Here is a 16271-nt window from a genome sequence, read left to right as displayed (position 1 = left end):
GCAGGTGCCTCTCTCAGGGTGCAGTCATGGAGAAGTCATCCTCTCTGAGGGAGCCACCACGGCTCTGCTGCTAACGGCTTCTGCTGGGACCAAAGGTGACTGCCAGGTGAGGTAGTCTGAACCTGTGCCCATGTTTATACCAGTTGCACCAGTGATTTGGAGGTTCTTGGCAGGTGGGCTGCTGGTAATGGAGGCTTATTCTGGGGCCTGAGGGGCAGATGGGAACAGAAACAGAGCAGATTGAGAACAGAGGGCAGGCTGCCCCACCATGAGCCTTCAGACAAGCCCCGTGCATTTAAGAACTGTGCTGGTCACACTGACCACCAGCTCCATGGTGGGCCTCTATCCCAGCCTCTCCCAAGCCCCTTCTTTGAAATGGCGGAGGTTCTGAGGCTTCTAGTTGGTATTACACACAATGCATTCTCAGTGGCTCCTTGTGGTGATGCTTATTGCTGCCTCCTCCCACTCCCATGTGGCAAGTCCTGAAGCCACTGACAGTACATCACCCGATTGCCTTGCTGCTCAGCTTTGTTAGGCCTCTACTACATCTTTATACTCATCTCTCTTAGAGAACCCAGGACAGTTTTCCAGGGTTGGGGTTAGAATAACTTAAAGAGGTATCATATGAAGTCATGTCCACAGAGGTTCTCAGTGGTTGATCACAAATTGGCATCCCAAGTGGGCTCCTGCCCCTCTCTGTTCTTGTCTTGGTGAGTTTTTGCCCATTCAAACACTGGTCACAACTATTGTCTTCCCAATAGGAAGATTCTAATTAGGTCTCTCTCATTTATAGAAAGCCAGTCCTTGGGGAAACTGAGGGGATAGATAATGTATCTAGGAGGAATCTCTTGAGTTTTCAGAAGTGAGATGCTGGCTTCCTCACATGGTGGGTATGTATGCTCTACAGCCTTCGCTGGCTCTAGCCTGTTCTTCCCTTGTACAAACTGAGGCCTCAGGCTGGGCTGTGTGGAGAGCTGTACGGTTTTTGCTGGAGGATCACCAGCTCTTTTCTGCATGCTCAGGCCGCAGTTTTCCACCTCTAGCCTTCGGCTGTGGCACCGTGAGTCCCTGTCGTTAGTGGAGACAATGGCATCCCTGCAGCAGGGCAGTTCTTGATCATTTTTCTTTCCTTTTCTCTCACTTTTTTTTTTTAAATTTCAGAAATAAAAACTGCTGATAAGGTATTTCTAATGGACAAAAACTGAAGGTGATGGCCAGGGCTGCAGGCATGCCTAGGTGTGGAGAGGGTAGTTTGGAAAGGATTAAGGGAGAGGGTATGTGTTTTTCCACTGTGCACTCCCTAGGCCTCCCAAGTATCCATTCTTAGAACATGGGTAGTGAGTAGGGACACACAGATTTCATTTCCCCTCTCTTCCCTGCCAAGAAACTTCTGGGGAATGGACTGAGGTCGTAGTGATGGCTGAGACTGACCGGGGAAGGGACTGTGGTCGTAGTGATGGCTGAGACTGACCGGGGAAGGGACTGAGGTCGTAGTGATGGCTGAGACTGACCGGGGAAGGGACTGAGGTCGTAGTGATGGCTGAGCCTGACCGGGGAAGGGACTGAGGTCGTAGTGATGGCTGAGACTGACCGGGGAAGGGACTGAGGTCGTAGTGATGGCTGAGACTGACCGGGGAATGGACTGAGGTAAGTAGTGATGGCTGAGAGACTGGTATTTTTCTCTGAAGCTGTGGACAGCATGTGCCAGGATCAGGGCAGCCCGGGCTCTCCTCTTAGATTTGCCCTGCTTGACCTTGGGGAAACTAATGGACTTTCTTTCTGGACTGACTGCATACGGAGTACTTAAGGTCCCTTCTTGTCTGGTGCTGGTGAGGCTGCACTAAGGGTGAAGAACTTTGAACCTTGCATTCATGAGCGCTTGAGAATTACAAACCAATAGCTCTTTATCCAGATAAGCAGGGTTCTGTTCTTGGGGTGGGCTCCCTCACATGGGCTCTATGCCTGTTCTCTGAAGCCCTCTTCCAGTCTGTTTTCCTACTTGGTGGAGAGCCACTGGGAAGTAGCAGACTGGAGTCCTGGCCCAGGCTCTGCCAGCGCATCCTGTGTCCTTGGAGGATCCTTCCCTTCCTTAGCCTCAGCTTTATTTTCTCTAAAATCAAGCGCTGAGACTTGCCTCTTGCGTTCATTGCACGGTATGTCCCTCCCCCACCTCGAGCCTCCTACCAGCTTTGCTCAGGGTGTGATTCTTAGCTGCAGAAGCCCTGAGGGTATAGTTTCCTTTCATGCTGGGAGGGAGAGAAGCAAGATTATTTTTTTTAATTACACAGCTAAGATTAGGCAGCAATCTACATTTTAAAGTGTTATTAATAAGAATCTAAAAGTGTTGGAAGAAGCTGTGGCGTTTGAATATGGAATGAGTTGAGAAACATCTGCAGAGGCACTGGCCTCAACCAGGGCATTTTCTTCTGAGCCAAGTGTCTTTTAGGTTGACTGGCAGGCTCAGGTACTGTTGGACCCCAATCTTGATCCCGAGGATCAGGAAGCCAGGGCCCAGTAAAGACTTCTCAAAGCCTGAAGACCTGCCTTCATCAGAGCAGGGGCCCATCATGGGTTTTTAGAGAATAAAAGTCACAATGTTACTAACACTTAGTTTGTATTTAGATGTTGCTAAGTGCTTTAGTGTTTATTGGCTTTTATCATGGGCCTGAGAGTTAACTGTTATTGCTATGTTATTGCTATGTGGATTGGCTAAGACTTTTAAGTTAGGGTTTTTCCTTAAAGAAGAGTGGCATTTGATCACTACAGAATATGTATATGTATGTATATATGATATGTATATGTGCATATATGTATCAAACATAATGTGATACCCTACCAACATTCGCAATTTTTATGTCAGCTAGATAAAGCAATTTTTAAAGAGAGGAGGAGGGAGAGGAAGGGCAGGAAATGTGGTTTGCTATAGGGAAGTCCAAGCACATGGCCAGAAGTCGGTGCTGATCCTGGGGCTCCTCATGCTGCCTGTTCACTGTTCCCACTTTATTTCTTAGTAATTCATAAAAAAACCCATATGTATGTTTTGTGGGTTTAACTGTCTCTCTTCCATTGGAATGGAAGCTCCATGAGGGGAGGGAGTTGGTGTGTGTTCAGTGCAGCGCTAGGTGTGGAAGAAGTGTCTGTTCTGTAGACCAGGCTGGCCTTGAACTCATACAGGTCTACCTATCTCCCCCACCCTCCCTGTGCTGGAAGTAAAGGCCCGCGCTACCACCACCCAGAAGTGTTTATTGTGTATCATCCTCCAGAGGCTACAGTCTATCATGGTGGGGAATGGCACGGTAGCTGAAATGCCTGGGTCTATTCTGCAGCTATACAATTACATCTCTATGGACCAGGAGACAGGAGAGCTCAGGCCAAGAGTCAGGTAGTGCTTTACCCTTCAAAGCCTATTTATTGTTCAGTGACTCATTTCTTTCAGCTCAGTCAAATCTTCTAAAGTGCCACAACCTTCCAAGACCCCGAAGATCAAGTGTTCAAACCCACAAGTCTTTGGGGACATTGCACATTGCCTGACCAGAAGGCAAGCTACTAAATGAGTTAGGGTTGGGGATCCTTGGAGGCCTTCCATCAGCCTGGAGCTCTGTTCTTTCCTGTTTTTGTTTGGGACTCTGCATATTGCAGTCAGATCTGCAGCCCAGTCTGGCCCATCCTGATTTCTGATTTGGTGGCCATTGAATGGAGTAGCTTTCTGTAATGTCTGTGTCTTGTGGGATCTTTGCCGTATGGGCTAAGAGTGAAGATCACCCCTAGCCTGGCTCCCTTTATGCCTCTGACCCAGGTGTGTGTCTTTGGGACTGTGAACAACCTGAGAAGAGGCAGTGTGCCTAAATGAACAATGACTAAGGACGCTGCCTCTGCTGCCAGGTGACTAGGTCTCATCCTCACGTTGCCGTGATAGCTGCTGGCTCTGCGTCCAAGACCAAACCTCTCGTCTCAGCCTACTCATTGGGTGCTTCTGTGGGTTAATTGTGATAGTATGGAGTAAGTGCCTTTAGAATACTTGCTCTGATATTACCGATGCTCTCCCATTTGCTAGCTCTGTGGTTTTGATCAGGTCCTTTAACTTGTGTGACCTGTTTGTAGAGCGGGAGTGACACCTATCACCAAATCCGAGTCCCAGGGTCAGCATCTCATGCGGACAAGGCTGGCCTCAAACCGTTGTGTAAACTAGAATGGTTTGAATTTCTGCTCCTCTTACCTTCACCTGCCTTGTGCTGGGATTACAGGCATGCCCTGTTTTTATGGGATACAGGGATCAAACTCAGGGCTTTATGCACGCTAGACAAGCACTCGACCGACAGCTTCCTCCCCAGCCAAACAGTCCATTCTTGATAAGTAAATTCCCCCCATGTTCTCATCTTTTCATGTAATCTCTTTGCAGATGGCCTTTCCTTTGAAGTTAAGAAAAGCACAAAGGAAAGTTGTATTCCTGTATTAACTTTTCCTATGTGAGATTGTTCATAATGTGACTTTGGAAATTTGGGAAATTTTACTAAAATTAGGATTCATCATTGAGTCTCAATTTTTATTTGAATTATCAACTATATAGGTGGCCTTTGAAATTAGAGTGAATGTCTCATTTTATGACAGACTGAAGATTCTCAAGGTGTCAATAAAATTAAATAGCACATCACTCATTTGACCCTGAAGAATTTGAGCCACCATTATTGAAGTTTTATATTTGCATATGTCTGAGAAGTTGTCTGTTTGAGCCTTCTTCATTTTATGGATGTGAAAGTTAGACTTTAGAGAGAAGGGCCTTTTCCAGGCAATGCAACCTGAGATGAGAATATAGTCTCATGAGCCGTTGGCCAAAGCTTCCTCCCTTCTGTCCTGTCCCTCTACTCCCCCTCCATTCCCCTTTGGTCTCATTCCTCTTTCCCTTTCTTTCTCCTTCCCTCTTCTCTCCAGTTCACCTTGCTTTATATCTCTTCTGTTTTCCCAGCTTTAGTTGATCTGTATCAGAGGCTTCTGGTGTGCCACTATGTTGAATCTGGGGCAAGGGGAGGGAGGGAAAGGAAGGAAGGAAGGAGGAAATTAAGGAGGAAATTAAGGAAGGAAGGAAGGAAGAAAGGAAGGAAGGAAACATATGTGTAGATAAAATACCCAAACATATAGAAGTAATTTTGAAAGAAACAAAGAAAGAAAGTCCAGAATCCTATGATGAAGCCTTCGTTGTTACTCTTCATGATGGTCAGTGCCTTTGACTCTAAGACTGTGCTTGGGGGTGGGGTTGGCCGAGAAGATTTGCTGAATTGCTAGCAACTGTGGGTGTGATCATGGGCGTCCTTGATCAGGCTGTGTTACTTAGTTTGGGAAGATAATACTGACATTGGCTCATATTGCCATATTATCGCTGCCTTAGTCACTGTTCTGTTGCTGTAAAGAGACACCATGACCTTGACAACTACTACAAGAGAAAGTATTTAATTGGGGGCTTGCTTACAGTTTCAGAGGTTTAGTCCATCATGGCTGGGAGCATGGTGGCAGGCAGGCAGGTACTGGAGCAGTATCCTGCTAGGTACTGAGAGCTGCATCCCTACCTGGCAGGCAGAGAGAGAGATGCTGGGCTCGGCATGGCCTTTTGAAACCTCACAGTAACACCCCCACTCCCCGTCTTACTCTCCCAGTGACACACTTTCTCCATCAAGACCCCAGCTCTTAATCCTTTTAAAAAGTTCTGCTCCTTGGTGACTAAACATTCAAATATATGAGCCTATGGGGGCCATTCTTATTCAAACCACTGTCTGATTCATGCAAAGGTAACCTTGAAGTAGCCCTTCAAGGGGCATGTTGTTATTATAATTCTGCAGGTGAGACTTAGGGATAACATGTAGAGTTGGCAAAGCTCAGTAGAGGTAAAGGAGAGGATGATTAGATTCCCCTAGGAAACAGGTATTTCTTGAGTACCAACTTTGTGCCAATCTCTATTATCATGGAGCTGACTTTCTAGAGGAGACAGACATTAACCTAACAGTTCTTCCAGTGCATATAGATTTCTTTGTTAAGATAAATGCTCTCAAAGCCTTGAGCGGGGGTTCTCTAGGTTGTTGCACAGACACATCTGGTTTGGTCTAAGGGGTGAAGGTAAGTAGGAGTTGACCAGGTTAGTGGGCTTTAGATATGACCTGGGTGACAAGAGGAGCATGGAGGGTGGAGGCCTGGGGAAAGCGTCAGGGCACATAGGATGGAAGCTGTTTGGCTTGCTTGCTGGCACCTGAAATCCTCTTCCCCGTGCCTATATCAGTGGGTGATGCTGGGTGACTTAGTTTCCCTCCCTCTTGCTGGGATGAAGTGCTGTTATAAAACCAACTCAAGGGAGAGAGGGTTCGCTTTAGCTCACAATTCAAATTCCAGACCATCATGGGGAGTCAAGGCAACAGGTGCTCGAAGCAGCTGGTCACATGATATCCACCATCAGGAAACAGATAAATGTACACTGAAGCTCAGTTTGCTTTCCCCATTTGATATAAACCAGGTTTTGAAAGGCTGTGCTCATAGTGAAGACGAAAGAGCAGAGAATGAGTTTAACAAGGTCACCCTTACCTTCCTTCCAAGGTGCAGAGCACATGCCACCAGAAAACAGCTAACTACAACCAGAACAAATTCACAAGTTTAACAAGGTCACCCTTACCTTCCTTCCAAGGTGCAGAGCACATGCCACCAGAAAACAGCTAACTACAACCAGAATAAATCCACAGGCTGACAGTGACTTTCTTGTGTGCACCTTCCAGAAGGACCATAGCTTCCTGGGGAGCTGGATTGGGAGGACTGAAGAGAGAGTCTTGCCTCTGTCTGACCCATGGATTTCCCTTTGGCTAATGTCAAATTGTTTTCATCAGTGATGGTCTGCTCCCTTTTTGGACAGTCTTTAAGAAAATATGAATGTTCCTCCCACCCATCTTTCTGTCCCTTTAAGACTCCTTCTCTGGAAGGAGTATCTCTTTGCCAGGAGCTCCTGGTAGCAGCCATAGCACCTGCTGTGACCGTGGGGGCAGACAGTGCTGGATGGGTGGGGTAGGGTGGTGAGGACAGAGCTTTACCACCCTCTTCTGACCGCAGAGGGCTCCCTATCCCTGATTGTTTGCTTTGAGACAAGGTCTCATTGGGTAGTCCTGGCTGGCCTAGAACTCATTATGTAGACTGGACTGGCCTCAGACTCACAGATCTGCCTGCCTCTGCCATCTGAGTGCTGGATTTAAAAGGAGTGCACCACCACTCCTCGCTACCACCTTCCAGCTTTGTGCCTGGTCATCTTTCTCCCACTTAAGAGCATGGGATGTTTGATGAAATGTTTGCCAAAGGTCTCAGAACAGTTAAATAACTTGATAATGAGATCATTTTTATGACTTATCTAAGTGAGACCCTTGTTCTTGCATCTCTGCCCTACCACCAGTCATGAAATGGTGAAATCTCGGTGTGCTGTTCATCTCTTCCTCCTCTAATGTGGGGACAAGATGCGACAGGTTTTCCCTTTTCCCCTAGGAATTCCATCCTGGTAGGCCCCGGCATATCCTAGGCTCTGTTTCTAGGCTGGTTCCCTTCTTTAACTTAAAGCTTCTGAGGTTTGGGTGCCATGTCCCTGTCAGTACATCCCTGCCTCCTTCTCAGGCCTAGGTGGAGGACCAGACACTGTGCACTCAGCATATAGAGATGATGTGCTTAGAGCAGTGCCCAGTGAGTGTGCTGTCAGTGCTACACAAGTGCTGGATGCCAGCTGCCACCTCAGGACGTGGACAGACCTTGGCCAGAGGATGGCCAGCCAGGCATCCTTTCGGGAGGCCCCATACCTGCTTTAGGTCCGCAGTCTTCCCAGGTCTGGTTGCAGTGGTTTCTACAGTAAGTGTGAGGGACCCCTTCTTTTCCAGTTTTCTCACGTTCTTTTAAATTTTCTGAGTTTTGAGTAAATTTTATTTTCTCTATATACATATTCTACACAGGGTCTCACACTGTGGTTCAGGGGAGCCTGGAACTTCCTGTGTAGCCCACCAAAGCTTGCCTCTTAGATCAATCCTCCCGGCTGCAGATACAGTCAGTCACTGTGCTGGGGTTATCTTATATATTTTTAAATAAGGATACATAGCCAAAATTTATAAATGGTGAAACACAAGTGTACATTTTAATAAAATAACTGAAAGTACATATATTGGCTGACAAACTTATTACTGATAAAGGATGGCAAACAACTGAGTTTAGGGACCACTTGGTCTTTTCCCGTGGCAAGTGAGCCTGTCAGTCCTGAAGCCCAGACTCCATCCTGGGAACCTGGTTCTGCTCCACATGGGGCTGCGAATTTCTCTGCATTGCTTATCTCTTTCTTGTTCTTTCATATCCTCCTCTTTTCTGGTTTCTTTTCTTACTCAGAAGTTCATCTTAAATGGCATTTATCCCATCACCAGAGACATTTCCAAGTTCCAGCTTGAGTGGAGTCCTCCCTGAATGCTCTCTGTGGTCCTTTCTCTTCACTCAGCCCCTGCTGTTTTCTGTGTCTCTTTTTCATGTAGCATCTCACATGGTCATGCCTGTACACCAGGTCTCACCCTCTGACTTCACTTTGAGCTCCTTTGAAATTTCTCTCTCGTGTGTCATTTATCTGTAGACACATACTTTGTGGATGATACTAATAGACTTATTTTTTAACCACATTAATACATATTTCTTTTTTTAAGATTTATTTATTTATTTATTTTGTATACAATAATCTCAGTATTCTGCCTGCATGTATGCCTGCACACCAGAAGAGGGCACCAGATCTCATTACAGATTGTTGTGAGCCACCATGTGGTTGCTGGGAATTGAACTCAGGACCTTTGGAAGAAAAGGCAGTGCTCTTAATCGCTGAGCCATCTCTCCAGCCCCAATACATAATTCTTTACTCTGAGGAAAAGGGTCATTTGTTAGCTCCATGATCTGACCTCAGCTTAGGGCACATGTCTGGTGCGCACTAATGAGATTTGTGTGTGTGTGTGTGTGTGTGTGTGTGTGTAGAGATTATTTTTCTTTGGCTCTGGGTGACATAAAGACATAGTCTAAGTGTTGAATACAGCTAGAGTTCTGAATTCCACATGGCCTTCTGGGAGTGTCCTGCTAGTAGGAGAAGCTGGAGCACACAGAGCAGGGCACTGCCTCCTTGCACGTGGATATCATTGTACATTCCATCAGACTCTGGGTCGGTGTGTGTGCATGTGTGAGTGCTATGTAGTGCAGGTGCCTCTTGAGGTCAGGAGAGAGCATTATATCATTGGAGCTGAATTTACAGGTAGTTGTGAGTCACTTGATGTGGGTACTAGCAGCCAGATACTTGTAACCACTGAGCCATCTCTGCCTGCCCCATTGTTTTAAACCGTGATCCTATAACCCGCTGTTGGAATTCGATTGAGCTATTTAACTTCTCAGGTCATTTAATTATCTTAGTAATCTATGTCAGAGTTATGAGGCTTCTTTAGACTGGTGTCTCTCTCCCTAGGAGGTGCCCCTTACTTTCTCTTTAAAAGAGGAGTCCTCTTCTTCCCTTGTGAGCCCTCTACTGTACAGTGTTTTTAGTATAAACAGACTCAGAGGAGGGTGTTCTAAGCTTAGATTTGAGGCTGTTGGGTTGGCCTGCCTTCTGCCTTGTCTCTTCCCCAGAGAGTATGAAGATTAATTAGTTAATGTTTGGAAAGTGCTATGTAAGTGGAGTAACGGTTGCTTGCCATTGGAGATGTAATAATGATGGCTCCATAGTCTGGCAGTCTTGCCTGTCTCAAACATCAATAATCAATAGCAGAAAGTTTTAAGATATTTTGCTTGATTTGAAAGAAAGGATTCAGTTTGCCATTTATGATAATACAGTTCTTCCTGTGGTCCTGCAGATAGCAGTTTGCTACTTCTTCCCAGCTGAGCAATGTCGGAGTCCTTAGGAAGCAGTGGTTGGGCTCATTCAGTAAGAGGCTTGCTGGATGAGCATGAGGACCTGAGTTTGATCCTCACTCAAAAAAGCCAGGCACAATGGTGTGTGCCTGTAATTCCAGTGCTGGAGAGGCAGAGATAGGAGGATACCAGCCAGTCTAGCCAAAATGGCAAGCCCCAGGTTTAGTGGGAGACCTGACTCAAAAAAATTAGGTAGAGAGCGATTGAGAAAGATACTGAATATGTGTCCACATGCACACACATGTATGCACTTGCACACACACACACACACACACACACACACACACACACACACACACACACACAATGGTCATCTTCAGGACTCTCCTACTAAAGCAGTCTGATTTTAAATTCTGACCAGCTCAGATAGAGGGACAGCTGGCCAACTGGGCACCAACTATTTTCAGTCTAATCCACATAAGTGAGGGAGGAGGGTTTCATGAGTGTTCAGTGACTTGAACCATAACTGATGCAGCCTAGGCAGCTTATCTGTGTGCCCCTCAGCAGGCCACTTCTGAGCTTAATTTTCTTAACTGTCCCATGGCACTGTGGCAGTTGGAGAACACAAAGGTGGTAAGTTTAATCTTTTCTGGGAAAGTTGAGGGACCAGGAAAGGTTCTTGGGACCAACAGTATATACGTAGACTCAGCTGGCTGCAATTGCCAGGTTATGAAGGGCAGCTGGAATAGTAGTTCTGTCCGTTAGGAAATGGTAGCTCCAGCAAAAGGAACAGCATGTGGCTGTGCAGGGTCCAGTGCTCCCAGTGCCCCATTCCCAATCGCATAATGTTTCCAGTACCCTGTGGGCTGTACAGACTTGGTTCTTGTCATGGTCAGTGTTCTGTTGCTGTGAAGAGAGACCAGGACCATGGTAATTCTTATAAAGGGAAGCGTTTAATTGGGACTGGCTTCTAGACTCATTGTCATCATGGTGGGAAACCTGGTGGCACACAGGCAGATATGGTGCTGGAGAAGTAGCTGATAGTTCTACATCTGGATGAGCAGGAAGTAGGAAGAGAGAGATACTGGGCCTGGCTTAGGCATCTGACACCCCAAAACCTGCCTCCACTGACATACTTCTTCCAACAAGGCCACACCTACTAATATTGCCATTCCCTGGTGACCAAGCTTTCAATATAAGAACCTTTGAGGGCCATTCCTATTCAAACCACTACAGTCCCCTATCCTAGGAAGCCTGGAAGATTTCTGTGTATCTGTCTTAGTGCCTGCTAGTAGGCTGAACCTGAGAATTCATCCCTACAGCGCCCCATATGTCTGTGGTCTCCTGACACTTCTGCTATCATCTTGGGCTGTTTCTTAGCTGACACTGGAAGCCATATGTTTCATGTGGGGCCAGATGAAGCTTTGATACCAAACACAGTAGCTTTGTCTTGGATTTAATATGCATTACTCGGTGTTTTGTTTCTTAAGCAGAATTTTCTTTGTTAAAATAAACACAGATAAAGAATTTATATGGCGCACATGGTTATGCATATTTATTGCAGAGAATCTGTTAATAATCTATGCCTTGTCGGATTTTGAAATTCTGTTGGAATAACAAAGGCAGCACTTGGTACAACTGAATGAATTTGGTGAAATCTCTCTTATCTGGGGAATGAGAGGCCGTTGCTCCTTTTCCAAACCTCATTTTCTTCTGTCATCTGCAGTGCTGGCTGGCTTCCCACATGGTGCTGGGGAACTGAATGCATTTCTGCCTTCAAATAGCTCTTTACAATTTTCTCCTCTTGCTCCCTTTATTCCAGCACACAGATATGCTTGCCTTGGACTGTTAGGATTGCTCCTTTGGGTAAAGGAGGAGTCCTTAGGTTACTAGGAGGGGCAAACAAGAAACCAGCATTGAGTTAGGGGGAAAGCTCTGAGAGATTTGAGGAATGGGAAATTTCAGTCAGGATACAAGGCCCTGGATTGCATAGGAGGGAGGAGAGTTGAGACCAGACATCTGGGCAAAGCAGAAGGAGGGGTGGTGGGTCTGGGAGAGAGTGGGTGGGCCACCAGCATGGCTGGCATTTACCCATGAAGCCATCTCTGTGCAAGAGCATCATAGGCCTGAGACTCTTTCTTTGAGTCTGGCTGTGTCCTCTCTACATGTTTGTTTTTGGGAGAATTCTTTAGTTTCTCTGAACTTAAGTTCCCACTTACGTGAACAGATGAATATTCAAGGTTTCTTTTTTCTTAAAAAAAAAAATCTCTGCCTGTGTGTGTATGTGTGCGTGCTCATATGCACACACCTTCATGTTTGCAAGAGTGTGGGCCCTGTGCCATGGTTACAGACCTATCTTGGGTGGTCTTCCCCTTTTCCCTGGTTTGAGATAGTCTCTTGTTTACTGTTGTGTGTGCCAGGCTGCCTAGCCTGTAGACTTCTGAGCATTCTCCATCACCACCTTCCATCTCTTCATAGGAGTGCTGGGATTGCAGATGTGAACTACCTCATCTGATTCTTGACATGGGTTCTGAGCATCTGAACCCTGGTCCTCATGCCTACATGGCAAGAAATCTCAGCTACCCCCCAACCCAATGCTTTTAGATGGAAATTTCTGTCCCGCCAAGTCCCACAGCCATTCAGTCCCAAAGAAACACAAAGGCTTATATTAATTATAAACTGTTTAGCCTATTAATTCAGGCTTATTATTAACTATCTCTTACAACTTAAATTAACCCATAATTCTTGTATATGTTTAGACATGGGGCTTGGTACCTCATTCTCATCTTGCTTCCTCTGCATCTGTTTAGTGACTGATTCTCTCTCTCTGCCTTTTCTCTTCCCAGAATTCTTTTAGTCTGGTTGCCCTGCCATACTTCTGCCTGGCTACTGGCCAATCAGCATTTTGTTAAGCCAGTACAAGTGACAAATCTTTATAGTGTACAAGAGCATCTCCCAGCAAATGCTCAAATTCTTTATTGGAACATAATGAAATAAACATTCACAATTTTACCAGTGACCCTTTGCTTACCCTTGAGAGCATCTGGAGAATGTAACCTTCATTCAAATTATGTTTGTTTGTAGAAACTGGCAAGGTGTTTACCTGGGGTCGAGCAGACTATGGTCAGCTAGGGCGGAAGTTGGAGTCTCCTGATGGCCAGAAACCCCACAAACTAGATTCATCGCTTGCCTTTTGGAGGCAGCAAAGCAGTGTGCCTTTGTCTCTGCATTGCCTGACAGGAGCAGCCAAGGTAAGTGGTGACTTCCTGTAGAGGCATTGTGGTGCTTTTCTTGTCTCACAGTGAAGGGTTTCCTGGGGGCCCACTCTACATCAGGTGTTATCATCTGTTGATATAGGAATCTGATGGGGTTCTTGCTCACAAGAAGCTAATGGTTTAATATAGTAGAGAAGTTGGGTTTTGGTTACTTAGGTATATAAGGCAGACTGTGTAACTCATTTAATGAGCTTCAGAATCCAGTATTCCAGGTACACTGGCAGGAGAACTTGGATTCAATTGGAGGAATTGACTTAAGTTTGAGAATGGCACGGGTTTGAGGTATGCCTTGAGGGATGGATGGGACTTAAGCAAGCGCTTGGAAGAGAGAGGAGGACTTTTAGGGACATAACAGCTTGAACAGTCATGCAGGGTAAGATGTGAGGAAAATGTATGAGGGCTCTAACAGTTAAATTGGCTAGGTCATGGAGCCCTGAGGAGGTAATATCAAGAGTTGGAGAGTGGCTGAAACCCAACCTAGGAGGCCTTAAAGACAAGCTAAGTATTCTGCACCTCTGTTTATATTTTCCAGAGAAGAAAACATTGTAGTTCACTTGCTTATTCAAGCTGCTTTGATTCTCTGAAGCATCTTGAAGTTCTACATTTAAGGCAGGAATCTTAATTTCTCCAGGGTATATGTTCTGGTTCTTAATTTTACTTTACTGGTGTCTTTTCGTTTGTTTGTTTTTCAACATAATATTTGTATTGATTTTTTTGGGGGGTGGGGAATTTCACATCATGCACTCGATGACTCACTTCCCAGTCCTCTCAGGTCTGCTCCTCATCCTTGTGACAAACCCTCTAAGAAAAGAAGAAAAACAAAACAAAACAACAACAACAACAAAAAAGTTCAATTTGTGCTACCCATATACTCACTAGAGCATGGCCAAACTCCCAGTGGCCAGCCCCTTAAAGAAATCTGAGTCCAAAGCTGAGTCCTAGGTGATTAGAAGAATGGGCACCAAGAACTGTTGTCTCTGAACTGGAATTAGTTTAATGAAGGAATTTAGTCTTCACTCAGAGTCTGTCAGAAAAATTAATAATCTAGTAAGATTTCTGTAATTAGCATGAGGCTAATTACAACCTTCTCTACACCTGGAGGGCTTCCCTTCCCCAGGGCCACCTGGCTACCTCCTCTTGGGTTTGACAGATGCTTCCATTTATTCTTCACATCCTAGCCTTCATTCTCCTGAGCCTTTCGTAAGTGCAAGCTTGAGGTTCTACTTTTCTTTCTTCCTCTCCCTTTGACTAATAATGCTAAAAAGACAGTATGTCTACAGCAATAGCAATAACCCCGCGTGCAGCCTCTTCCCTAATAAAGCACATTCTTCTCGCATGTGCACCAGTGAGTACTTGTTAAAGATCACATAGATAGCATTTGTTATTCACTCCAGCCTTTGTTATTACAAATACTGTTTCATTTCCTCTTGGTCTTAGAATAATTATTTAAAACAATTACAGAGAGCCAGTGAGGTGGCTCTGTAGGCAAAGAAGCTTGGGGCTGGAGAGATGGCTGAGTAGTTGAGCGCACTGACTGCTTTTCCAAAGGTCCTGAGTTCAATTCCCAGCACCATTATGGTAGCTCACAACCATCTGTAATGAGATTTGGTGCCCTCCTCTGGCCTGCAGGCAGATATGCAGGTAAAACACTGTATAAAAAAAAAGAAGAAGAAGCTTACCACCAAGGCTTGCTGGCCTGAGTTTGACTCATGAGACCCACATGTGGGAGGAGAGAACTGCTCTGACATACAGGTCAACACATACATATATACGCAAAATAAATAAACATTAAAAAAGTTTTTATAAAGGGATATCTTACATTACTGACTGGAAGGTTCTGAGACTTTCTAAACCATTCTTTGTTTGTTTGCTTGTTTTTGTTTTTTGAGACAGGGTTTCTCTGTGTAGCCTTGGCTGGCCTCGAACCCACAGAGATCCTCCTGCTTCTGCCTCCTGAGTGCTGGGATTAAAGGCGTGCACCTACCACCACCTGGCTCTAAACCATTCTTTAGACAGATAATTTTCTTTTTTATTTTATTTATTTATTCACATCACCACCGTTGAACTGTGCTTTGAAAGCTGGTTGAACTGCTCCCTTGAGATGGACTCTTGGGGGTGAAATTCAAGGGCAGCAGCCTTGAGTATCTCTGTGATGTCTACTATATCTCTCTAGGTTCTGTTTGGTTCTACCAGTGAGTGAGTGAGGAACTGGAGTATTTTATCTCTTCTGCATGGTGCAGTCAGCAGCAGAGAGCCTGGTACATAGTGTGGTAGCATTTATCATTCCTTGTCCTTCCCATGTCATTTGAAACTTTGGGTGGAATAGTAGGAAAGGCATCGGGGCCTCATTTTCTCTGTGTCTGGTTCTGTTGGCAAGATGCAGGTCATAATTCCTAAGATAGACCTTGTGTAATCCATAGTGTGTTGGTGAGGATAGCATGCATAGTTCATGACAGGCAGTGAAGATTTGGTAACTGTTGGTTACCCTGTCTTCTGCAAGAAGCATTCAGTGATCTGTGTTGGCCTAGTATGCCACCTGCTGCCGACACAGACAATACAAGCGTGGCCCCTGTGAACCTGGTGTGACATGACGACGTACAAGTACTGAGGTTGAACCTAGGGCCTTGTTGTGCTTGTACATGCTAGGCAGGTGCCCTGCCACTGCGATGTATCTCCAGTCCTTTTTTATACTTTTTATTTTGCAATGGGTTCTCACTAAGTTGCCCAGACGGGCCTTGAACTCGTGATTCTTCTGCCATGGCCTCTTAAAGAGCTGAGATTATTGGCCTGTGCCACCAGGTCCAACAGGTGTGACTTTCAGGAGCAAGATAAGGAATAGGCTTGAATCCCCTTTCCCTCCCTTAGCGGCTACATTTGAAGTTTTCTTCTCCTTCTTTGTTCCAGGCTCTGGGGTTGATATGCACCCTGGGGTCTCTATGCAGGTTCAGACTCCAGGCCACCAGATGTTGATAAACTGTGTTTGTGTGTTGTCTCCTGTCAATACCTGTATCTGGCTTCTTTAGCATCTGTTTGCCAGAGGCCCAGGGAGAGTGAGGCTGGTAGGCTGTTAGAAAATGGTAGGTTTTGGCGGGTTTGCTTTAGAGGAGATAAAAGCCATATTAAGCTAGG

General features: G+C 45.6%; 1 protein-coding gene across 4 annotated transcripts in view; it reads left to right on the top strand.

The window, feature by feature from the left end:
- The window catches only part of Sergef (secretion regulating guanine nucleotide exchange factor), a 212243-nt gene that overhangs the window by 40688 nt on the left and 155284 nt on the right, over window positions 1–16271 (top strand). For 3 of the 4 annotated variants that reach the window (XR_012908246.1, XM_075952338.1, XM_075952339.1), the window contains one exon: window positions 12952–13118. Coding sequence is in view for 3 of the 4 variants with exons in the window: in XM_075952338.1 (XP_075808453.1) it covers window positions 12952–13118 (167 nt within the window). In the remaining variant the exon portion in view is untranslated. Of the gene's footprint in view, window positions 1–12951; window positions 13119–13674; window positions 13775–16271 lie in introns of all 4 variants that reach the window. The other variant, XM_075952340.1, reaches the window with a different exon arrangement.

The sequence above is a fragment of the Microtus pennsylvanicus genome, chromosome 18 (assembly GCF_037038515.1).
Source record: "Microtus pennsylvanicus isolate mMicPen1 chromosome 18, mMicPen1.hap1, whole genome shotgun sequence".
Lineage (NCBI taxonomy): Eukaryota > Metazoa > Chordata > Mammalia > Rodentia > Cricetidae > Microtus > Microtus pennsylvanicus.
The sequence above is the reverse complement of the archived record's forward strand: the minus strand, read 5'-3'. Positions and strand labels throughout refer to the sequence as shown.